Below are 26059 nucleotides of genomic sequence, written 5' to 3' on the forward strand. Positions count from 1 at the left end.
TTACTGAAGGTGGGTATGAACAACTTTATACTCTGTCTTATTCACCTATTAGTTCTAAATCTCCTCCAGACATCAGCCCTTGGATCTTCACTTAGACCCTTTTCGTGCTCATCTGTACCTCGAACTTCTTGTCGTGAACGTTCCGCAGCTCCTGTTCCCTGCACCCCAGCGACCACTGCCTCCTCGGTCCACACACTGCGAGCCAGTTGCCACACACCAGCGGCCAGCCCAAGCCCCGCCCCGGGTCCTAACGCGAGGACCCCAGCGGGGCTGTCCGTGGCTGCGCCGGACTCATTTTATCCTGTGGTCGGTGTAGACGATTTCCCCACCCCGGTGTGAGCTGCGGTGCGGTCCTCTGGCCTCGGGAATTCAGCCGCAGGCCGTGGCCAGCCGTTTGGCGAGAAACAGTCGCGTCAGGCGGTGGGGAAAACAGCCTGCACAGGGGCTCGCTCAGGGCTCCACCATGGCGGCGGCAGTACGCGCTGCAGGCTGCCTTTCTGCGCTGTGTGGCGTGCCGGCGGGTGAGAGGAGAGGGGCTCTGAGAGGGGGGCTGGAGCCGGGGCTCGCCTGCGGCCCGCAGGTGCACGACAGAAAGAAGCCGAGTAGATACGGCCCCTGAATCCATCGTGCCGGGTTCCGATCCTGCCCTGAGACGCTGTGTGACCTTGCACGCTTCCGCGCGCCTTCTCTGGGTCTCAGGGCTTCTGTCTGTAAAGTGAGGGTAGTCTGGACGCTGTCCAAGGCTCCTTCCAGGTCACCAGACTCCTTGTGCGTCCTTGGCGAAGCTCCTTGGGGAGCTGGGGAGCAAGCATCGCCTTCCCGGCGGGCATGACCCACAGGTTCATTTGGTGAAGTCGATGTGGGGTTCGAAGCAGATGGAGGCAGCCCTCCAGATTGGGTCGGATAGGATTAGTGTCAGTCATTTTAGATTCCGGGCTGATCAGTGTCATTATTGAAAAGAAGGATGTTTTGAATGTCCGTAGTTTTGCTGTTAATTGTCCTCTCCCACCCTTGTTGATTTCCAACCTGAGGAGGGGCGGTCTGCTGAATCCTTTCGCATAAGGTGGACCACTGGTGCTTCATGATCGACTTGGCCTTTTTTCCCCATCCTTCTATTTTATTGTAAATCCACAACCCAGCGTTCGTAATTCCAAAATCTAAAGACCTCTGAAAACCGAAAACCTGAAATGATTTGGCAGAAAATCTGACCTGAACATTCTTTACCTTTGTTCATGTTGTGACCACCTCTTTTTTCAAGGCTTCATTCAAATAGCACCTTTAGCGTTTGTAGGTTTCCTTCATGAGTTCTTACCGTGTTCCAGGGACTATCTTAAACTATTATGCTTTTCCTCACTTCATCTATACATTGCCTTTGTGAGGTAGATGCTTTTACTATTCCCATTTTACAAAGAATTAAGACATAAAGGTTGAGAAACGTGTTCAAGGTTACCAGGTTTTGGCACCCACACCATCTGGCTCCAGAGCCTGTTGTTTTGTTTTGTTTTGTTTTTCTGGTGCATCATAAACTTTTCTTTTGGTAGCAGCTTTATAGAGATGTAATTTACACACCATACAATTCATCCTCTTAAGGTGTACAATCCCATGGTTTTTAGTATATCCACAAATCTATATATAACCATCACCATAATAAATTTTTAGAAACTTTTCAGCACCCCAAAAATATACCCTTTTGCTATCATCCCCTGATTTGCTCATTGCCCTCCCCCCCCCCCCCCCCCCCCCGCCCCCCCCCCCAGCTGTAGGCAACCACTAATCTTTCTATATAGTTCTCATGTTCTGGATAGTTCATATAGATGGAATCATATACTATGTGGTTTTTTGTGATTGGCTTGTTTCACGTAGCATAGGTTTTCAAGATTCATGTTACAGCATGTAGCAGTACTTTATTCCTTTTTATGGCTGAATTTCTGTTGCATATATATACTACGTTTTGTTTATCCGTTTATCAGCTGGTGAATATTTGTGTTGTTTCCACCTTTTGGCTCTTATGCCTGATGTTGCTATAAATATTTGTGTGCAATATTTTCATTTCTGTTGTGTATAGACTTGCAAGTGGAATTGCTGGATCAAATGGTAACTCCATGTTTAACTTTGAGGAATGGCTAGACTGTTTTCTAATGGAGCTGCACAATTTTACATTCCCGCCAGCAGTGCATGAGGGTCCTTTCTTCTCTACAGTCTTGTCAACATTTGTTATTATTTGTCCTTTTGGTAATAGTTACTCTAGTGGGTGTAAAGTGGTATCGGTTTGTGGTTTTGATTTGCATTTCCCTGATGGCTTATAAACATTTTTTTTGTGTGTGTGTTTATTTGGCCATTTACGAATGTTCTTTGGAGAAATGTCTATTCAAATCTTTACCCATTTCTAAATTGGGTTGTCTTTTTACTAATGAATTCTAAGAGTTCTTTGTATACTCTGGATACAAGTTCCTTGTCAGATATATGATTTGCAAAAATTTTCTCCCCATTTGTGTGTTGTCCTTTAACTCTCTGAATATAGTGTCCCTTGAAACACATGCTTAAATTTTGGTGAAGTCTGATTTATCTATTTACTTTTTGTTGCTTATGCTTTTAGTGTATCTAAGAAACCGTTGCCAAGTTCAAAGTCATGATGATTTACCCTTTTGGTTTTTTTCTAAGAGCTTTATAGTTTTTCTCTTACTTTTAGGTCTTTGATCCATTTTGAGCAGACTTTTATATATGGTATGAAGTAACACTCTGACTTCATTCTTTTGCATGAGGATATTCATTTGTCCTAGCACTATTTCTTGAAAAGATTATTCTTTCCTTACTGATTTGTCTTGGTACCCTTTTCAAAACTCAGTTACGAGTAAATGCTGTCAGAACCTATTTGGAAGCACTGTACTACATGAAGTGGCACATAATATGGTCACAGCCTGATGCTGCGGGGGTTTCACAGTTTCGAGAGAGGGGAGCAGAGTGCTGGGGGTCCACTGTGGGAACCAGGAGTGGTGTTTCAGGAGAACGTGTCAGAAATAGGGGATTGAAGAGCACAGTGTGTTCAAGAATGACTACTATTTGAGGGTGTCTGGGTGACTCGGTTGACTGTTCAACTCTTGATTTCAGCTCAGGTCATGATCCTGGGGTCATCGAGACCCCTGCTTTGGGCTCTGCTGAGTGTGGAGCCAGCTTAAGATTCCCGCCCCCCCTCCCCGGCTCACACTCTCAACCCCCATCTTTAAAAAAAAAAAAAAAAAAAGAATGACTGCAAGTCTGGTGTAGTCATAGAGGGTGGAGGGGAGAGATTGGTGGCAGGCGAGGCTGATATGGAAGGCTGGGGCCTCGTTGCCTTCATGTAGGCTATGTTGAGGAGTTTTGAATTTGTTGTACAGGGAGTAGGGAGCTAAAGTATGATAAATCAGAGCTGGGAGGTGGCCAGACTTGTTATTTTAGAAAGGCCTGCCTGGCAGCAGATGGGGAATTAGAGGGGTAGTAGCAGGACCTACTATGGAATTGTTGTTACCTTGTGGCTGAGGGATGGCAGCTGAATGAAGAGAGGGCAGTGAGACCGTGGGGGAGGGTGCAGCTGATAGATTTTTGCATAGAATTAATAGGGCTTGGTAACTGGTTAAATGTGAGCATGAAGAGAAGGTGATGTTACCTACTTCACATGGTCATGTGGGACCTGGAAATCACTCATTTACTTTTCTCTTGGTTCTTTTATTCTATAGATGTTCATATTCTTTGGGTGTTAAAAATGTTCCCTTTTAATGCAGAAAGTATCTTAAAAGAATTTTTTTTTTTTTTTCAAATTTACAGGTCACATATGGTCCAGGCAGCTTTACCTAAACACCCTTCCAACTGCTTCCATTTTGGCATTGAAGACGGTTCTCAGCAATGGTGAGATTCATTTATCCAAATACCGTCTCTTACAAGATCTAATGCTAGAGAGAACTTTACGTAAATATAAATAAACAGAGCACATCCTTTATAAGGGAAATACATAAGGTCTAGAGTATTTTTCAAATTTTTTATGATTACAGTTGTTATAGTTCAAGGCTTTAGAAAATAACAGCTACAAGCTTTTGAGTAATTCCTATGTGTCAGGCTTGTAACATGTTATTTTGGTTAATCCTCACCAGTTTTTATGAGGGGGTTGTCCTTTCCATTTTGCGGATGATGGAGTGAGTCTGTGAGAGGCTAAGGGACTTGCTCAAGATTGCATAGGCAGGACTGGGTCCTAAGCTGTCTGGGTACTATGATGCTTCTTAGTAATGCAGGCCTTTGCAGAGGCCTTTGCTCCTACACTGACATAGCACAGGGCTCTCTCTTTAGTCACCCTCCAGAAGGAAAGGAAACCTTGCTCAGTCCATGTTGTACTTACAGTCAGTGAAACCCTGCCTTTTCCTATGGTTAGGGCAGACTTGAAATCTCATCATGTCCTTGACCTTTTGGAACTCTGTGCTGAGCTTTACTTTTAGTCTTCCTCCCTTTCATATTGTTAACCCCACTTTTCAAGATGCCTTCACATCTTGCTTGAGGGGTTCAGAAGAGTGTGATGACCTGAGCCCTTTCCTTTATTTGTTTACTGACTAGTTGGGTGACTCATTCATTGGTAAACTACTGACTGTGCCCTCTCTTGTAAGCCAGGTAGTGTCGCCAACCTGAGCTGATGTGGGGCCTGCGGAAAGCTTCTGTGAGGAAGGCCAGAGACTGGGCTGCCTTCTCAGAGACTTGAAAATAGCTGCTCTCACTCTTTGGCTTTCTGTTCAAGCCTGTTGCCCTTGAATAAACTTTATTCTCTTGAGGGCTGTTTTAATCCGCCTCCTCACTTTTCTCATAGTGACTAAATAAATTCTCCATTGAAATGCAAAGCTGGAGTGTGTACACTTTTTGTAATCAATATTCCCATTTCCTTGAGTCCACTAGTTCCTCTCACCCCTGCCATTTCCCTCACTGGACACCACCATCCGCGGGATTGGTCAAATGGCTGCCTCTAGGACATGGCTGTTTATAAAAACTTTATGTGATACGTGCATATAGTTAGAAAAATTGCAGGAAATGCAAAAAAGCAAATCTCTCAGACGAACTCCAGGTGCATCAGTTTTCTTCCTCAGAGGCAACCGCTGTTCCCAGTTTCCTTTATGCTTCTGAAATTAATCTATAAAGTATATTCATATCCCTTCCTGGTTTTTGCAACACAAAGGGCAGGATGCTGTACTGTTCTGCACCTTGCTCTTCTCAGCAGATCATTTATAGGACTTTCCGCACGGGTTCATTGCCCTGCTCATACACCAGAGGTCGCAATTTGCCAAGAGTAGACGGTTGATCGTGGGCTCCTAAGGGCAATGAAACAATCCTGAGAAGGACAGATCTGCTTTTTTCTTAAGATGGCTACATCCATTGTGTGGATGGACTGTAACTTCTGTAACTAGGATGGCATTTAGGTTAGTAGAATAAAGTTTTGATTTATGTTTTAAAGAAAGACTGTCCTCAAAATATGATTCTTAAAAGTTTGGGATTTTAGTGACTTATTTTCATTAGTAATGGTTAATTCTTTGGTGCTGGCAGTATTTTTCCACAGGCATTAAACATCTAACTCAGAATTTTATTCCATATACCTACAGGCCCTGTGTTATCTCCAGGAACCAGAGGCAGCCATCATTTCACCAGCCTGACCCGTGTACTACAGACACAATGCTGTATTTCCTCTCCCAGAAACTTGATGGGTCAACAGTATAGATCCTACAGTTTCTTCACTAAATGTATGTAGACTTCCCATTTCATAAAACAGGAAAATAAAAGTTGCTTTTGTGTCTTAATTTTTCTTCTTTTTCTTCTTCCTTTAGTGAACGAACACTTTAAAGATTAGTATATGATGTGTTATTAAAATAAAAATATTCCTTAGATAATAGGATTATCTCATGTATTACCAGCTGTATTTGTACTGTTCTTTGAGACGTACTCGTTTACTCTCCCCTTGGTTGGGTACTTGAGACCTAAGGAGTATTAAATTCTGGCCCAGATCCCTGCTGATGTAGATTCACATCAAGAATATAATCAAAATCTGTTTTTAGTTGCACTTCAGTTGAGGAGAGAGTCAAAATCAGGAAAAGTTAATTTTAAGTAGACATTGTTTTGCTAACACTGCTCCTAGTTGCATAGAATTTGAAATAGTCCAATCTGAACTGAAATTATCTTTATTAGTAATAATGGAGATTGATTTCAGAAGTCACATTGGACAACTTAAAAGAAATTAGAATTGGGGCGCTTGGCTGACTTATTCAGGAGAGCATGTAACTCTCAGTCTTGGGGTTGTGAGTTCATGCTACATGTTGGGTGTAGAGATTACTTTAAAAAAGTTTCTGTTTAAAAAAAAGAAATTAGGATTATAAAGCCAATTCATTTTAGATTATTTGGTAAATACAGAAAATCAAAAAGAAGAAAATCTCCTATAATTCCACTACCCTGAAATACTGGTTGGCTACTTTTTTCAGGCAGCAGAGTATTAGACGGTTTTCCATGTCAGTACATAGACTTCTTCAGTGCAGTGTTATGACTGTAGAGTATTTAGTTGTCACTTGTATTGAAGATCACTTCAATTTGGAAGTCTCATAGTAGGTAGGTCATTTGTGTAGCAGTGCAGAAACGGGGACCAGGCCGTAGGGGGATTGCAAGTAACACAGGCTCAGTTGTATCTATGGATTTTGGTGCAAAGAGAAAAGAGGAAAAGATCAAAACTCAAAATTCGAAGTACGGTTTCTACGGCATATATATCGCTTTTGCACCATCATAAAGTTGAAAAATTATAAGTCAAACCATCATGACCCAGGGACTGTCCGTAGTCTTTTCCTCGAAGTCCTTTTCTCTAATTCTTCTTGTTCTAGAGGTGCCCCTCGCCCATTGACACCCCTGTCCCTGCACTGTTGTTTGACACCTGCCTCTGACTCTCCATTAGCCTATGCTCTTCCCCAGTTACAGGACTCTGAACCCTTATGAGTTTATTGCTCCCAAGTCATACTAAGATTAACTTTAAGAGGATGAATTCAGTTGAAACTACCATGTCTAGTTCAAAAGCTAGTTAGCTTTTGCTGTTTCAGTAGGAAATAGTCTTTGATTTTGTAACTCTTAAAAAAAAAAAAAAAACCACACCAAAAATACCAAAAACTAAAATTTATCAAAACTCAGTAAGATTTTCAAAGAGTATTTAACATTGTACTTGTAAATCTGCCATGGAGGGGATCTACCATAAGAATCCCTTTGATCCAGATTAGCAGACAAGCAAGTTTACTTAGCATAATTAAGACCAAAATACTCCACGTACCAAATTGGATGTAATAGTGGATTTTACATATGTGTGTGTGTGTGTGTATAAAACAGAAAATTTATTTTACCTATGGTAGTTAACATGTAAATATGTTAATCTACCTAAGCCCTTCCAGAAATGACAGAAAGAGTTGAAATAACAGTAAATCTATTCTAAATAACATTTCAGGTTAATTAGAATCTTAGACCAGTATGTTCTGAAGTTAAAATAGTAAAATCTCTGTCATACAACTTAATTCAGCTTGGGGCCATTAAAAAAATTATATTTGTGAGTAATAGTAAGAATATGAGATAAGGCTCACAATGTAATATGTAAAAAAAACAGGATGAAAGATTGTACATACAGTATAATTTCAGTTTTGTGTAAAACAAATGAAGCATATGTATATATATATATATGTGTGTATATATATATATGCATGAAGAAAAAAACAGATGTTCTGATTTAACAGTGGGATTATGATTAATTTTCGTATCCTCATCATACTGTTTATATTTTCCAAGTTTCATTTTTTATTTCATTTTATTATTTTTTAATGTTTGTTTATTTATATTTAAAATGTTTTATTTGTTTCTGAGAGAAGAGACAGCATTAACAGGGGAGGGTCAGAGAGAGAGGGAGACACAGAATCCAAAACAGGCTCCAGGCTCTGAGCTGACTGTCAGCACAGAGTCCAATGTGGGGCTGGGACCCATGAACTGTGATATCATGACCTGAGCCAAAGACACTTAACCGACTGAACCACCCAGGCACCCCAGTGTTTATGTATTTTTGAGAAAGAAAGGGACCGAGTGTGAGCAGGAGAGGGGCAGAGAGAGAGAGAGAGAAAGCTGTCAGCACACAGCCTGAGGTGGGGCTCGAATGCATGGACCATGAGAAAGGACATGAGCCGAAGTCGGTTGCTTAACCAACTGAACCACCCAGGGACCCCTGTATTTTCCAAATTAAAAAAAAAAAAACTGTTCCTGTTATAATCTGAAAAAAGACTAAAACCATTTTTAATAGCATAAAGGCATTCAAATTCAAAAGTTCATATATGACTTACTGTCTTTTCCAGATGTAGTTTGGAATTTTATTTTCTTCTTAGAATATGTAAAAAAAATGAACTAAACTCTTTAGTCTTTTACATCTTTGTCTCAATATTAAGATTTTAAAAATCAGACCCTTTTTAGTATTAATGAGTGATTTGCTTCTTCTAAGTGAAGAAAAACTCTAATTGATTGACTTCTTTTTTTTTTTTAATTTTTTTTTTTTAATGTTTTATTTATTTCTAGGAGAGAGAGAGAGACAGCGTGAGCAGGGGAGGGTCAGAGAGAGAGGGAGTCACAGACTGAAACAGGCTCCAGGCTCTGAGCTGGCAGTCAGCACAGAGCCCGACGCGGGGCTCGAACCCACGAACCGCGAGATCATGACCTAAGCGAAAGTCAGACGCTTAACCGACTAAGCCACCCAGGCGCCCCTCTAATTGATTGACTTCTTAATATGCCTGCATTCAAAGTGCTTTCATTGTAGACTTGTGAGTTTTTGAGGGCATCTATAGGTAGCCTCCTTTTTAAGCAGTTAGGAAATAAAATCAAGTGATTAGTGGGAATTTAGTTTGGGTTTTGTAATTTTATTTCAAACTTGTGATTCTTTTAAGTGAATTGGTGTCAAAGTTTGAGCTCAATTTAAAGCCTTTGCTCAGATCAGGGATATGCAAAGCAGCATGTGATGTGTAATCTGTTACTTTTCTGAGCTTCAGTTATGAAGATCAGCTATAATAGTATGTATGTGTTTAGATAAATGAGATACTGAACAGATACAAAGCATTTAAAAATATAAATCCAAAACATGTTTCTCTTTCCATGTTTTCTACCCAGAAGATAAAGGGAAGACCTTTCAGGAAGCAAGCAGTTAGAACTTTTAAGCCCTAAGGGTGAGAGAATGAAGATGCTCATTTGTTTTCCAGAACATGTTTAGTATTTCAGGCACGTAGATACATGTATCTTAGAGTTTGAATAATACAACATTTGTGTGGCTGTGATTCTTTATTAAAGAAATTGGTAATGGGACAGAATCTATGACTAAAATCACTTGGTGATACTGTGAAAGGCTGGAAGTCTTTGGGAAGATAGGATTTAAGTTAGCTGCATCAATAGAATACAGTAGTGACAAAAGTCTGAATGTTCTGCAAGTACAAAGGGGAAAATACTGATTGAAATGTATGGTAGAAAAAGATTTGGGGATTCTAGAAATTCACAAATGGAAATAAATCAGCAGTGTAGGGGTTTATACATAAAGTGAAAGGCAAGCAGGATTTAAGAATATACACATTGCAATCAAGTATTAACCATCAGAGCCCTACATCCTCATTCCTTCCTGTGTATTGATTAGATTTTAATTAGAGTTGAAGGTGAATGTGGGCATCTTATTTTGAAGGATTCACAGAGGTATTTGGGGCATTCATAGAAGAATAGAACACACAGTCCACAGTATTAAGATTTATGGGTTCAGATTGCAAGGTTGGTTATTGTTTGGATTAAGATACCTGTATGTAAGAAGGCTCCGTGTAATCTCAGTGGTTATAGTGGTGGCAAGAGGGCAGGGAAGAGACCTGAAACATAGTTGCTAAGATGTCAGGGAAACGGACTACTGGGCACATGGGATTTCAATGTTGGCCGTCTTTTGCAGAGGGAGGCCAGTGCTTTGAAAATAGTAGAATCATCTCCTGGGTTGTCCAGATGTAACCATGTGTTTGATATGTACAAAGAATGATTTAATTTTACTTTCATCACCACAGAGATACAAGTGAGCTGGTTTCTTCAAGCCTTTTCTATTCATCAGGGGACCATAGATCATTGCTTGATAATTAAAAAACCAAAAAACCTGTGTCGTTACAGTGACAGCAGATGAGCTATGGAAAGGCGCTCTAGCAGAGACTGGTGCAGGAGCCAGAAAAGGAAGAGGCAAAAGAACTAAGAAAAAGAAAAGAAAGGATTTGAACAGGGGTCAGATCATTGGTGAAGGTAAGCTTATTTATAAAAAGTCTAATTTGCTTTTTAAGGTTTCCCTCCCAGTTTCATAGAGATTTTTGTGCATTTCTCATGAAGGTCATTAGGTCTGCAGTTTAGAGTTAAACCAAATGGCTCACTTAATGCCCTGTGATTCTGGGGGAAGGAAATCCCATAGAAAGGAATTCATTTGGTTATTTATTCAACAAGCCTAAGGACCCTTGTGCCACGGCTTCTGTGACCTTCAGTGCCCTCACAGATCTTAGGATTCAGTGAAAGTTGGCAAACCTCTGTAGGGGGCCAGATAGTCAATATTTTTAGCTTTGTGAGCCACATGGACTCTGTTACAACTCTTCAGCTCTGCTAAGGGGCGCAGCAGCAGTCCTGGACAAAACAATGTAACCAGGAGAGCTGTGTTCCAGTAAAACTTTACAAAAACGAGTGGTGGGCAGGATTGGGCCCCTGGGTCTGGGTCTGCCAACCCCTAGAACACATGATTGTTTATACTTGTGTTTTTTGAAGAGTAAAACTCGTATCGTGTCCTTTGATTGACAGTTTGTGCTATGATTGTTGACAAATTATCCTTGGTATTAATAGCCTTCAGACATAAAGAAACCACCTTTCACTGTACTTACATGTCTACTTGAATCCTTTTCTCTGATGACTCACCTTGTATCTCATTTAATTTTTTAACTTTTTTAAAAGGTTATATGTGTACTTTCTCAGTAAAAAATTTAATGATTGTAGAGAAGCCTAAAGTCCCCTTGATGCCCTATCTCCCCCGACCCCATCCCAGTTGCTGCCCCTAAGGAAGGCATTGATCTCATTTTGGTGTGTTTTCTTCTGACCTTTTTAAAGTTTTATTTAAAAAAAATTTAAGAAAATTTTTTTAGTGTTTATTTTTGAGAGAGAGAGAAAGAGATAGAGTGTGAGCTGGGGAAGGGGCAGAGAGAGGGAGACACAGAATCTGAAGTAGGCTCCAGGCCCTGAGCTGTCAACAGAGTCTGACGTGGAGCTCGAACTCACAAGCTGTGAGATCATGAGCTGAGTCGAAGTTGGACGCTAACCGACTGAGCCACTCAGGTGCCACCCCTAAAATTTTTTTTAATATTTATTTTTGAGACACAGAGTACGAGAAGGGGAGGGGCAAAGAGAGAAGGAGACACAGAATCCGAAGCAGGCTCCATACTCTGAGCTGTCAGCACAGAGCCCAGTGTGGGGCTTGAATCCATGAACCATGAGATCGTGATCTGCGCCGAAGTCAGATGCTTAACTAACTGAGCCACCCAAGCGCCCCTTCTTCTGGCCCTTTTAAATATTATTATATACATAAATATCCTAAAAAAATACATATTTTCTTTTTAAAAAAGTAAATTCTATCATATGGCACATACTATCAAAAATTTCTTTTTTTCACTCAATACTAAGTTTTAGAAATTGTTCCACATTAAAATCTGTATAGCAATCTCATTCTTTAAATTTAGTGTAGAATATTTTATGGGTTGAAGGTGCCATAGTCATTTAACCAGTCCTGTATCACTGTACATTTAGATTGTTTCCACTCTTTGCCTTTACAAGTAACACTTCCATGGGCTTCCTTGTCCAAGCACACAAGCCTCGTAATGGTGTGGGAGTGTTTCTGTAGGTAACATGAAGTGGGATTACTAGTTCTTACGGAAGGTACACTTAAAGTTTTAATTGATAGTGCCAAGTGACCTGCCAAGTGGTTGTTAGTTTAAGCTCCCTCCAGCAGTATAGTTATCTGTATACCCATTGCCTGCCATTTTACCACTTTAGAAATGAAATTGATTTAAAACAATTTTTTTTTAACATTTTTAATTTTAGTTTTGAGAGAGACAGAGACAGAATGTGAGCTGGGGAAGAGTAGAGAAACAGGGAGACACAGAATCTGAAGCAGGTTCCAGGTTCTGAGCTTTCAACACAGAGCCCGATGCGGTGCTCGAACCCATGAACTGTGAGATCATGACCTGTGGTGAAGTCAGACGCTTAACTGACTGAGGCACCCCAAGAAATGAACGATTTTTAAAAATTCTGATTAATGTGGGATGTCTGGGTGTCTCAGTCGGTTGAGCGTCCGACTTTGGCTCAGGTCATGATCTCGTGGTTCATGGGTTTGAGCCCCACATCAGGCTCTGTGCTGAATGCTTGCCCAGAGCCTGGAGCCTGCAGCCTGCTTCAGATTCTGTGTCTCCTTCTCTCTCTGCTCCTTCCCTACTCAATGCGCTCGCTGTCTCACTCTGTTTCTCAAAAATAAGTAAGTGTAAAAAAAAATTTCTTATTAATGTATGTTTTCAAACCTTCAGGGCGTCATGGCTTCCTATGGCCTGGTCTGAATGTCCCTCTCATGAAAGATGGAGCTGTGCAGGCCATTGCCCAAAGAAGCAAGGAAGAGCAGGAGAAGATGGAGGCTGATATGGTCCAGCAGAGGGAAGAGTGGGAACGGAAGAGGAAGATGAAGGTTAAACGGGAGCGAGGGTGGAGTGGAAACACGTGGGGAGGCGTCAGTCTTGGCCCCCCGGACCCTGGTCCCAGTGGAGGTAACTGAGTCCTGGTGTTGCTTACCTTTGTGACAGAGAGAGTACTTGTAGTTCTAGAATTCTTAAGAGGATTTTATTTGTCTGTTTAGATTGCCTTTTTCCAAAAAAAGGAATTTGAGCATTATTGAAATAGCTTCACATTATTATTCGGTTGTATTTTATGGAATGCTATAGGCCTATACCCAAGAAGTAGTCTGCACACAGGATGCAAAGCACTGGCTTCCGGCATCCTTATTGGGTGGCTTAGAGCCTTGAATGTGGTAGTATGAAAGCCACTTGTCGGGTGCAGTTCCCCAAACACAGGTGCTCAGGGGGTACCTATGGAGCAGCATGGCATGGGAGTTCTGTTTTGATAACAGAAGATAAACCAGATAGTCGTCACTCACCCTCATAAAAGCATACATAAATAAAAATTGGTAATACTTACCAGACCAACTTAGAAAACAAAGTCCTCCGCCTACCACCCCATCCTGAATATGTAAAGAAGTAAAACTCATCTGAAAAATTCACTATTGTCAATGAGTAGAAGATGAAGAAATAGACAAGAGTTTGGTTACTTTGTTAAGTTTGGCTTAAAGAAGAGAGAAGTTGAGATGGAGAGATTCAGGTAAACATGCTTAGAATGGAGCAAAAATGCTTCAGTTGAGAGGAAGAAGGTATAGGAGGGAGAGAAAGAAACCCATAAACTAAAACCCTAATGAGGGCCCAACCCAGAGTGGATAAGTGGATTAACTCATGACTATGGATTCAGGTGGAGCCTGTGTTGTTGGTAGTGAAAATGTGAGTGTGCATGGTTGTGGGTGGTAGCTATCTGGTGGCTTCAGTTAGTCTGTGAGGAAGAGGTGGGGTCATCTGCTGAAAGTAGGATGGGGGCATTGATGAGCATGGGCACCAGAATATTTTGATGAGGGAGCAAGGTATCTAGAACTGGCTTCAAAATTACCCAGTGGCAGCAAAACTAAAAGGTAGCTGACAGAATGGGAGAAGATATTTGCAAAGGACATATCAGATAAAGGGTAAGTATCCAGAATCTATAAAGAACTTATAAAACTCAACACCCCCCAAAAATGAGTAATCCAGTGGAGAAATGGGCAAAAGACGTGAATAGACACTTCTCTAAAGAAGACATCCAGATGGCTACAGACACATGAAAAAATGCTCAACATCATGCATCATCAGGGAAGTACAAATCAAAACCACAATGAGATACCACCTGACTCCTGTCAGAATGACTAACATTAACAACTTAGGCAACAATAGATGTTGGCAAGGATGCAGAGATAGAGGATCTCTTTTGCACTGCTGTTGGGAATGCAGACTAGTGCAGCTACTCTGGAAAACAGTATAGAGATTCTTCAAAAAATTAAAAATAGAACTATGCTATGACCCAACAATTGCACTACTAGGGATACAGGTATGTTGTTTTGAAGGGGCACATGACCCCAATGTTTATAGCAGTGCTGTCAACAATAGCCAAAGTATGGAAAGAGCCCAAATGTCCATCAACAGATAAATGGATAAAGAAGATGTGGTATAAATATGTAATGGAGCATTACTCAGCAATCAAAAAGAATGAAGTCTTGCCATTTGCAACTATGTGGATGGAGCTGGAGGGTATTATGCTAAGCGAAATTAGTAAGAGAAAGATAAATATCATATGGCTTCACTCATATGAGGAATTTAAGATACAAAACAGATGAACATAAGGGAAGCAAAATAATACAAAAACAGGGAATGAGACAAAACGTAAGAGACTTTTAAATACAGAGAACAAACAGAGGGTTGCAGGAGGGGTTGTGGGGGGGGGGATGGGCTAAATGGGTAAGGGGCATTAAGGAATCTCCTGAAATCATTGTTGCACTATATGCTAACTAACTGGGATGTAAATTAACCAATTAATTAGTTAATTAATTTAAAAAATTACCCAATGGAGTAGGAAGGACAAATATATGACTTCACTCATATGAGGAATTTAAGATACTAAATTGGACAGAGCTTAGAGGAAAGAAGATTGGCTAGGAGTTGATAATTGTTGAAGCTGACTAATGGGTATGTATGATTTCATTTTTCTGTTCTCTCATTTTTTATATGATTGAAATTTTCTATAGGAAAAAGTTAATAAAAATCAAAGAACACAGAGTGTTTGGAATGGCTGCTGTGGTGAGTGGAAAGAGACCTAAACGGACATAAAAGGCCAGCAGGCAGCAGGGAGGACTTGACTGAATTGAATTTTTAGTGGCCTACTTGTGTACTATGCTTTGACTTCTGTCCAGCAGCACCCAGCAGGCCAGGTGGCCAGGCAGTTGCATTGATTCTGGCCTTGATAGTATGGTAGGGAGAGAAGGGGGTGAGGAAGTTGAGGATATTTGCTAGATCTGGTGGAAGTGATGGCTTGCGGTGTCTTGGCTGAGTGGCAGAGGCTGTGAAGACCAGAGGGGGTCAGAGGGAAGAGGAAGAAGTGGTCAAGAGTCTGGTGGTGCTGAGGAGCTCTAGGAACAACCTTGAGAGTTGTTGAGTGAGAGAGCTGGAGGGGTCGGAGGATGCAGTCAGGGAGATGGTGGCTGAGTTTTATGGAGGGGTCGGAGGATGCAGTCAGGAAGATGGTGGCTGAGTTTTATGGATTTAGTGGTGGAGCAGTCTGGTGGTCATGGAGGACCACAGCGTGGCCTTGGGAGTGGCACAAAAGATCTGAGATTCTTCCTCAGTTAAAAATCGGTGATGGTGCCTGTGTGGAAAAATGCTTTCATGCACCGATTGTATAGACCCATTTATCTACATGCCTTCTTCTTTTCTCTCTACAGAAACATACGATGATTTTGATACCAGAGTACTTGAGGTAGGCATGCTGAATCAAATACCCAGATGAGCCTTTGGAGAAGTTGGGGTGGGTACAGCGGGAATAGCGCAAGAGGAGCCGTGAGGAAAAGCCTTTGGTGCATGATTTTTTTCTGAGACACAGCTGATTTGGATAAAGGAATACTGAAACTTTAATTTCACTTGATCTTGACTGTCCTGACTGCTGCCCTTTTTGGGGGCTACCAGTTGCAGTCTCAGGACAAGACAATTCGATGTATGGTCAAGAATGGAATTTGGAGATTACTATTGAAACACTCCTTTCTAAAGCTAAAGTAGCATCAGCAGTCTGTTCTGGCACTCCGTTCAGGAGGCAGAGGGGAGGGTCCATGGGGTAGGGGAAGACAGCTTGGAGTTGCTGTGAATGCCCAGCTCTTGACGGGGAAACAATCCTTTGGGCTGTTTGCGGGTCCTTGAAACTGAAGCCTGTGTCAGGGAAATTTCAGTCACTCTTTCCAGGGTGGTTGAACATCACCAAAACAGTCCACTTCCCTTTGAGCTAGTGCTGCATACTTGGCCACGGTTAACGATCATTTGGAATAACCGTTTATTGATTTTGTGATTGAATATGTATATCATTTCATCAATTTCAGTACTTTATGTTTACAAGCATCTTATGTCTTTGGGTCCCAGTTTATATCTTTCGGAAGGTAACCCCTTTGAAGAATTCCTATATGTGTGGATGACTACCTGTGAGATTATCCATGGGCGTGGACTTGAGCTCTCTTTTCCTTTAACCTTATTTTTGGGAAAGGTAACAGTTTCATAGATCCTGGCCTTTTAAATATGCCAAAACAAAACAACACAAACCAACAAAACACAGATTTTCCTGTAGTTCATAATAAGCAGGTATTTCCAAATTTTGTATTATCCGGTGAGCCTGTGAGCCCAATCCTTAGCATAGAGATCCAACCCTATGCTCATTCTTTCTGTACACTGCATTTTCATTTCTAAGATACACGTCTTCCGTATTTTAACATCTCTGATTACCAGGAATATGTCTTACAATTAGTCAGTTACAAATTCTTTCAAAGTATGGTTAGCAACTTTCTTCCTTTATGAAGTTCACTAAATAGTGTATATTAAGTTGTATGGTTTCTAATCCCTTCAAAAGTTATCTCAGTTCAGCCTTCTAACAACCTTAGGAAATAGAAAGGGAAAGTTCCATTTTACCACTGGAGAAACTGCAGAGAGTGGTTTCCTTTGGAGAAAGTTTGCTGTTGCTGCTCATGACTTTGAGGATGTTGCAGCTACACACTATGGGGCTGTGTGTGTGTAAGGAGCTCAGTCCATTTCCCTACTTCAGAACTTTCTTCAGGTGTAATATGTAGGAAACATTTTGTCTTTTAGGTAAGAAATGTTTTCAATATGACAGCAAAAGAGGGAAGAAAGAGATCAGTCCGTGTCCTGGTTGCTGTGGGGAACGGCAGAGGAGCTGCAGGTGAACGGGGTGTGATGTGTGTGGTGCTCGTGGTGGGGGCACAGGACAGGTGTGGCCTGGGTGTGGCTCTGGAGTCCCGAGGGTTCTTGCTGGTGCCCAGACTCCTTGTACACATTAAGCCTTTTAAGTGGTCTGGGTCATAAACCTTGTGGTAAACCCATAAAATCCCTTGGAGGGAAAAGGAACAGAACTTCCTCTATCTGCCTTTTTCTATGAGAAAAATGGCTATTTTAAAAGATGTAAGACATTGTTGTATTATGTATAACAGGGGAAAATTAGGGAGGGAAAGCCACCAAGTGTTCAACTGTAGGGGCATAGTTACAATAAGAGTATATCCAGAGCACCTGGGTGACTCATTTGCTTAAGCATCTTACTCTTGATTTCAATTCAGGTCATAATCTCACAATCCTGAGATTGAGCCCCATAGGCCCTGTGCTGGCCATAGAACCTGCTTAAAATTCTCTCTCTCTCTCTCTCTCTCTCTCTCTCTCTCTCTCTCTCTCTCTCTCTCTCTCTCNTTAAGCATCTGACTCTTGATTTCAATTCAGGTCATAATCTCATGGTTCGTGGGTTTGAGCTCTGCATCAGGCTCTGTGCTTTCAGTATGGAGCCTCTCTCTCTCTCTCTCTCTCTCTCTCTCTCTCTCTCTCTCTCTCTCTCTCTCTTTCTCTCTCTCCCTCCCTCCCTCCCTCCCTCCCTCTCCTCCTCCCTCTCCCCCTTCCCCCTCCCTCTCCCTCTTTTTCTGCTATCCCTCTCTTGTGTGCATGTGTGTGTGACCACTCTTTAAAAAAAAAAGTATAGCCACACACTGTAATATGCTGTAGCCATTATAATATAATCTCAATTTTTTGTTTTTTTATATAAAGTACGTTTATATGGAAAGACTGGAAGGATATACACTCAGATGGTTAATAATGTTTAATCGGTAGGTTTGCCAGTCATTTCTTCTTTATACTTGTCTGTAAAATCTCCCCAGTGAACATCTGATTTTCAATGTATACGTGAACATGCACAGGAAAGAAAATTGGAAAGCTGTCTACTGACACTTTCTTTTAAAAGTTTATTTATATATTTTGAGAGAGAGAGAGTACAAGAGGAAAAGGAGCAGAGAGAGGGAGAGAGAATCCCAAGCAAACTCCGTGCTATTAGCATAGAGCCCCATGCAAGGCTTGAACTCACAAACTGTGAGATAATGATCTGAGCCGAAATCAAGAGTCAGACACTCAACCAACTGAGCCACCCAGATGCCCTGCTTTACGTTACTTTCTTACATATAATTTAAAAATAAAATAACATTCTTCAAAATAATGGTGATAGCAAATAATGACAGCATTTCCATTAATTTGTGATAAATTTCATTTTATAGGGTTAAGCATTCACAAACTAAAGAATTGATTTTATTTCCTGGTTAATTGAAATCAATTGTATTTTTAAGTGAAGTCATGGTTTTTCTCTATAGGAATGTATATTTTTTCCCTACCTTTCCAGTTATTTTAATCAGTTTAAAAAATGTTCAAAACCATTTATCTCATTAGTTGAGAGCATGATTAGTTTTTGTTTAAGTATATTTAGTTTTATCTACAGATTTATAAAAGGTAGTGTTACACACCTAACCCTGGATTTCATAGATGCTTTCAAATGTAATCTTTCCAAAATGCCCCAAAACAGGCCTCATGTTTTATGTTTTGTTTTGGATAGCAGGTTTTCTGTGGGCAGAAGACAAGTGAAATGCTATCAAATATTGTAGGAACCGAAATCTAAAATGTAGTGAAAGACAGTATGTGCCAAATTTATGCCCCTTTTTATATTTTTACCTTTTTTTTTAAGGTTTTGCCATTGGGAAAGCCACTGAACGAGTGGATGCTTTCAGAAAAGTATGTACATTTTTCTTTTGTGATAGTAAAAGATCGATGTGCTAGGTACCATTAGAATCACACACACACAAAATAATAAAAATAAGAACCCTCCCCTAAGGGAGGGTCAGAGCAGTACCTCTTTTCTTTTGCATCTTTTTTAGCAGACTTGTGATTGCTGACCAAAAGTGTGAGACAGCTGGGAAGGCTTGAACTCTGACAGGATGTTCAAAGATGCTAAGGAATTATTGTTAATATTTTTAGATATGATAGTGATACTGTGGTTATAAATTTTTAAAGTTGAATCCTTAGCTTTTAGAAGTGTATCATGAAGTGTTTATGTAAGTTTGAAATTTTCCGTAATATTTTCTGCAAGCTATTTTTTAACATCTCCAAGAAAATGGAAATTCCAACAGTAGTTTTAAGAAAAATGTTTTCCTTCTTTCTTTCAGGCAAAGAACAGAGCAATACACTATTTACACTATATAGAACGATACGAAGACCATACAAGTGAGTGTCAATCATTTGCAGGATTACACTTGTTTCATTAAGTGTGACAGTATATTTCTAAGGCATCTTTGTGTTTCTCTGCTTGTTACCATGTTCTGGAACAAATAATTATATAAAATGCAGAAACATTTTCTTCCCTAAGAAGGTTAGTAACTTCTAACTCTGAAATCAGAGTGTTGTCACTTATCCTTGGCCAATGTGTGCTGGCTGCTTAGGTAGTATTTGTTGTATTGTAGTATTTACAAGGGCATTAAAGCTACATACCTAATTCTTTTTATGCTTATGTTTTTATCCTCCAGTATTCCACGATATTTCTTTAAGATTTAAAAGGACGCATATCAAGATGAAGAAAAAACCCAGAGGTAACCAAAAATACTCTTGTAATTTGTTAAAGCAGAGTAATTATCACAATCCCAGCCTGTCCCGTATTTTTGATCATTTGTATTGAACTCATTTTGAAAATACCGAAATAAAAAGGCCTAAGTTAGATTTAAGAAGACCAAGGCTCTCAGGGAAATAAAATGTAATCTGCGTACTTGGGCTCCCTTGAACACAGGCATGTACCAGGGGTAATTCTAGGTGGGAAGAGCATACTCTGAATAGGAAATCATAATGGAAGCAGAGGTGCACCTTCTTCCTATTGCAAGCAGGGAGGCAGAGTTCAGGGTCACAGACCTGTGGCAGTCATGCCCATGGGACTCTGGGTATAGAATTCTTGAGCACTTTGATTTGTGTTTAGCTGTGGTTCCATAGTAAAAATAATACTCTAGGTATATGTTTATTTATTTTTTATTCAAAAAAATTTTTTGAGAGAGAGAGTGTGAGCAGGGGAGGAGCAGAGAGAGCGGGAGACACAGAATCTGAAGCAGGCTCCAGGCTCTGAGCTGTCAGCACAGATCCCGACTCGGGGCTCGAACTCCGAAACTGTGAAATCATGACCTGAGCCAAAGTTGAACACTTATCCAACTGAGCCACCCAGGCACCTCTATCTTTATTTATTTTTTTTTACAGTTTATGTATCTATTTTGAGAGAGTCTGAGAGAGAGAGAACAGGTGGGGGAGGAGCAGAGAGAGGGAGAGACGGAATCCCGAACAGGCTCTGTGCCATCAGCCCAGACCTCGAGTCGGGGCTGGAACCCAGAAACTGTGAGATCATGACCTCAGCTGAGATCAAGAGGCAGACACTTAACTGAGTGAACCACCCAGGTGGCCCCTCTAAGTGTATCTTTAAAAGTTTGGATCAGAAAAAGACAAAACACCTAAATTTTTCATGCCGAAGCTGAGATATGGAAATAAATAAGGAGGAAAAAGCATCGATTCAGTACTAAACGTGTAACAAGAGGACTTGCCTATTTTTAAGGGAACTTGCCTTCTACTTTAAAATCACAATTATTCAGGGGCGCCTGGGTGGCTTAGTCGGTTAAGCGTCCGACTTTCGCTTAAGTCATGATCTTGCGGTTCGTGGGTTCGAGCCCCGCGTCGGGCTCTGTGCTGACTGCCAGCTCGGAGCCTGGAGCCTGTTTCAGTCTGTGACACCCTCTCTCTCTGACCCTCCCCTGCTCACGCTGTCTCTCTCTCTCTCCTAGAAATAAATAAAACATTTAAAAAAAAAAAATTAAAAAAAAATAATAAAAAAATAAATAAAATCACAATTATTCAGAGCACCTGGGTAGCTCAGTCGGTTAAGCGTCCGACTTCAGCTCAGTCATGATCTCGCGGTTTGTGGGTTCAAGCCCATGTCAGGCTCTGTGCTGACAGCTCAGAGCCTGGAGCCTGTTTCAGATTCTATGTCTCCCTTTCTCTCTGACCCTCCCCTGCTCATGCTGTGTCTCTTTCTCTCTCAGAAATAAATAAAATATAAAAAAAATTTTTTTTAAATCACAGTTATTCAGGGGCGCCTGGGTGGCTCAGTCAGTTAAGTGTCTGACTTCATCTCCGGTCATGATCTCACGATTGGTGGGTTCAAGCCCCACATCGGGCTCTGTGCTGACAGCATGGAGCCTGTAGCCTCCTTCAGATTCTGTGTCTTCCTCTCTCTGCCCCTCCCCTTCTCCCACTCTGTATCTCTCTCAAAAATAAACATTAAAAAAAATGAAAAAATAAAATAAAATTACAATCATTCATATGCCTAATAAAACCCTTTTATTATTAGAAAAAGTATTAAATTGAGCACTTAGACGTCAAGGTGATACTTACACTATTCCTACGACAGCTGCTATCCTGAGTGGCTACTGAGCACTTGAAATGTGGCTACTGAGATCTGCTGTCAAATATCAAGTACACACCAGACTTCAGAGGCTTAGTATGAAAAAGAATGTATCTCAAGATTATTACTATATTGATTACATGTTGAAGTGATAGTGTTTTGGATGTATTAGGTTAATAAAATAGATTACTAAAATTATTTTACCTCTCATGAAATTTATCAATGATGAGAAAAATTGAAATTCCATATATGGCTTGCATATATGGCTTATGTCATATTTCTGTGAAACAGTGTTGGTTTAGATACATTTATATCTGAATGATTTTTGAAAGATTGCCCACGTGTTTAAGAAATTTATATGTATGTAGTTTTTAGTCTTTGTAACATCTCATTTAAATCAGTGTCATTATGGAAATTAAAGAAGTTGTCCAGGGAAGTGATGAAGCCAGAATGTGAACCAAGGCCTCGTAAGCCCAGAGCCCAGAGCTGTGTGAAGGCCAGCAGGGTGACTGACTGCATTTTTCCTTTTTTAGGCTACGGCCTCCACTGCCACCGGGCCATCATCACCATCTGCCGGCTCATCGGCATCAAAGACATGTATGCCAAGGTCTCTGGGTCCGTCAACATGCTCAACCTCACACGAGGTCTCTTCCGTGGGCTCTCCTGCCAGGTAACCCTTCCCTAGGCTCTGACCCAGAAGTTCTAGTCTGTATTTCAGTTGTGTGCCATTAGACCATGATGGCCGGGGCCACCAAGGGGATTTGGGCATTCTTTGTTGCCTATGGCTGCATCAGTTTAGAGTTAATCCAACTGGAAACAGTTAGTTCTTGAAAATTACCCTTAAAAAATACTTCAGGGTTATTTTGAAGTTTCAAAATAAAGTATTTTTCAAAGCCAATACTTAAAACCTGTGTAGAATTTATACTCATTCTGCAGCTCTAACAATATAGAAATGTAAAGTAAAAAGAGACAGGGCTCTTTCCTAATTCAGTTCTTTCAGTTGGGACTCGACTGAGGCCTCCAGGGTCCCCCCTCCACTCAAGAGTGCTGGCATCAGTAGACGCACAGGCGGTTTTCACGTTATCTGCACAGGTCATTTCGACAAGATACCTGCGTTAGCAGGAACCATGAATGTTAATATGCCAGGTTATTTCTGTGCAGAGATGAGAGCCCTGGGCTTGGCCTGGGTGAGGCTTACAATCATCCTGCTCCACAGTGAAGAGGCCCCTCCTCCTAGGCTGCCCTCCTACCTGCTCTGAGAGATGGGCTGTTTCCTTGAAAGGGTGGACCCTCACGGAGGGTGAGGGTCGTTAGCTAAGGTCGTTGGCAGAGCTGGATGAGCAGAAAAGACAGCCAGGTTCAAGAGACTCCGCTTGTTGACCTTTTAAGGACTTTGACAGGCTTCCTGACACTTAGAAAGTGTAATGGGCAGGGGTGCCTGGGTGGCTCATTAAATGTCCAGTGTCGGCTCACGTCATGATCTCATGGCTTGTGAGTTTGAGCCCCGCGTCAGGCTCTATGCTGAAAGCTCAGAGCCTGAAGCCTGCTTCAGATTCTCCGTCTCCCTCTCTCTCTGCCCCTCCCCTGCTCACTTTCTGTCTCTCCTCTTTCTCTCTCACAAATAAACATTTAAAAAAATTAAAAAATAAAAAGTGCTTCTAAATTAAAACTGTTAGAGGTTTAATTTTTTGATGTAGCTATGGTATTGGTTTTAGATAGGTCATATTTATGATCAAGTAGACTTGTCCTTTTATGTAATATTTTTGTTTTGTGTTAGTACTTTGAATTTCCTGATACAGTTACCATGTATCGTCTCTTCTAAGATGCCATCAACTGTAAAATGTCACATTATTTAATGTGCTATTCAAAACGAAAAAGAATGGCGCCCATTTAAGCAACATACCATTGATTATAAGACTCACCAATTTAAATTATTTTGTGTTTATGAAACAGCTTTTCTTTTTTCTAATTTCAAACTTCTGTAGAATTAAAGAGAATAGTACAAGGTGGCCATAAAATCTGGAAACAGGAAATTGGCATATCAGGTATTTCATTGTACCACCAATAAACCATCTACTAACCATATTTGCCTTTTTCCAGACTTCTGTGGCTGCTGTCCAGGATGAGTCCCCACGGCCCTCTTACCTGGTGTCAGCAGTGAACAGCTCATGGCCAATCTTTGTGTCTCAGGACCTCCCCCATGCAGCCTAGCCATTTTGAACCCAAGCCTCATACATCACTTTATGTCATTTGTAAATATTTCAGTATGTATTTCTAAAAGATAAGGATTAAAAAGTACACCTTGGTACTATTATACCTAAAAGGTAACGGTACCAGAGTATAATCAGTTACCTAGGTAGTGTTCATAGAAATGTAGCTGCTTGTTAGATTAAAAAGAAGTTTTTTATAGGATTTATTTTGCAGAAAAGGTTTGTACATTGTCAGTTCTTGCCATGTCTTTTAAATCACTTCTAATCTGTAGGTTTCCCTCTTCTTTTTTCCCTTGAGTATTTTTTTTTTCTCTTAAGAAACTGGGTTGTTGTCCTGTGGCTTCCCAGTCCGGTGCTGTGGTCCTCAGTGCGGGTCTTACCCTGCACAGGATGTAAAACAGCAGCTAGAGCTAGGGGCTTGATGAGATTCAAGTTCAGTTTGGGGCACAACATGGCACATAGTTGGGAGGGGTTGGAAGGCAAGAGACCAGAGACCATTCCAGTTGGGAGCAGGGTGATGATGCCGCCCACCCCAAGTCACTGTGGTTTAGCCACAAAATACATTACCCAGAATCCGCTTTGAATGTTAAGTCCCCCAAGCAATACGTGTAAGTTCTCATCCTTTATGCTACAGATGTGTCTCATAGAGCTGACCTGGCATTCTCCATTTGGTCTTGCCCAGGAAACCCACCAACAGCTGGCTAATAAGAAGAGTCTCCATGTCGTAGAATTCCGGGAGGAATGTGGCCCTCTACCCATCGTGGTGGCCTCCCCGCAGGGGGCCTTGAGAAAGGATCCAGAGCCGGAAGATGACGTTCCAGACATCAGACTGGACTGGGAAGAAGTGAAGGCCGCACAGGGAATGAAGCGCTCCGTGTGGTCAAATTTAAAGAGGGGTGCTACATGAGCTTCCCTCTGCCTTGTACAGTTGCGTGTCTGGTCCTGCCTGGCACCTAGAAGAGACTCCGCCCTTCACATTTTGCAATGTCACTTCCTTTTTAAAGGAAAGGGCAACCTTCTTTATTTACAAATAATAAAAAGCTATAACTTTAATTTATTGAGCATGTATATACCAGTCACTGTGAGAGGAACCACACATACATATTTTAGTTCAAGACTACTTTAAATATTCATTTAAACTAGCAAAAGCAGGGGCGCCTGGGTGGCTCAGTTGGTTAAGCGTTCGACTTCAGCTCAGGTCATGATCTCACGGTTGTGAGTTCCAGCCCCTCATGGGGCTCTGTGCTGACAGCTCAGAGCCTGGAACCTGCTTCAGATTCTATGTCTTCCTCTCTCTCTGCTCGCGCACGCTCTCTCTCTCAAAAATAATAAACATTAAAAATAAAATAAACTAGCAAAAGCAAATGGATTAGGAAGACAGGGCTTATTATAGCCTGATCTAATCAAAATAATATGCCAAATAATAATTGCTATAATAATTAAAGCTAATATATATCAACTTCGATGTATCCAAAATGAATGTTATTAACTTCATTTTACAGAGCAGGTAAGTACTTGACTAGAGTCACACAGCTAGAAAATAGAGGAAAATGGACAAACCCTGTTCTTTTTGACTCTAGAAATTCTCTTTTTAAACCTTTTTGTTTTTGCTGTTTTAGTAGTTGCTGTAAAGGTTTTACATGTGCACGTGCCACTCCTCACCAGTCTGCTGGGGTTGACGTTTTACCACTTGGAAGTGTAGAAACTTTAAATCCCTTTACCTGCCCTTTAAATCCCTTACCTTCCCCTAATTCTGTAATTGTGTTTAAATTTCCTCTCTCTACATTTAGAACCATATTATTATATTTTTTGTGTTAACCATCAAACATAGTATGGAAAACTCAAGAAGAAAAAAAAGCCTATTGTATACCCATATTAAAATTTTGTTATTTTTTAAAGTGAACTCTGTCCCCAGCACGGGGCTCAAACTCATGAACCCAAGATCAAGAATTACATGCTTTACTGACTGAGCCAACCAGGAGCCCCTTCTCAAATTTTTATTCTTTCAGTTGTTTCTTTTTCTTCTTTTTTTTTTTTTTAGTTTAATTTTTTATTTTAGAGAGAGAGAAAACATGAATGGGGGAAGGGGCAGGGGAGAGAGAGAGGGAGAATCTCAAGCAGGCTCCATG

General features: G+C 40.9%; 1 protein-coding gene across 1 annotated transcript; it reads left to right on the forward strand.

The window, feature by feature from the left end:
* On the forward strand, positions 1-25018 carry MRPS5 (mitochondrial ribosomal protein S5). Its single transcript, XM_039231782.1, has 12 exons — positions 1-521; positions 3802-3882; positions 5610-5747; positions 10189-10314; positions 12624-12857; positions 15659-15693; positions 17061-17151; positions 18979-19025; positions 19457-19514; positions 19814-19876; positions 22254-22390; positions 24613-25018. The coding sequence occupies exons 1-12, from the start codon at positions 464-466 to the stop codon at positions 24835-24837; spliced, it is 1293 nt and encodes a 430-aa protein (XP_039087713.1). The 5' UTR covers positions 1-463; the 3' UTR covers positions 24838-25018.
* Positions 25019-26059: the final 1041 nt, after the last annotated feature.

The sequence above is a fragment of the Hyaena hyaena genome, unplaced genomic scaffold, assembly GCF_003009895.1.
Source record: "Hyaena hyaena isolate Hyena2069 unplaced genomic scaffold, ASM300989v1 scaffold_57, whole genome shotgun sequence".
Lineage (NCBI taxonomy): Eukaryota > Metazoa > Chordata > Mammalia > Carnivora > Hyaenidae > Hyaena > Hyaena hyaena.

What these genes read in the sequence shown, in the direction of transcription:
- MRPS5 (XM_039231782.1), top strand. Translation starts at nt 464, where the DNA reads ATGGCGGCGGCAGTACGCGCTGCAGGCTGCCTTTCTGCGCTGTGTGGC. An exon ending in GGGTCAGATCATTGGTGAAG is followed by an intron (nt 10,315 to 12,623) that starts GTAAGCTTATTT and finishes TCAAACCTTCAG; the next exon opens with GGCGTCATGGCTTCCTATGG. An exon ending in TTGATACCAGAGTACTTGAG is followed by an intron (nt 15,694 to 17,060) that starts GTAGGCATGCTG and finishes TTTGTCTTTTAG; the next exon opens with GTAAGAAATGTTTTCAATAT.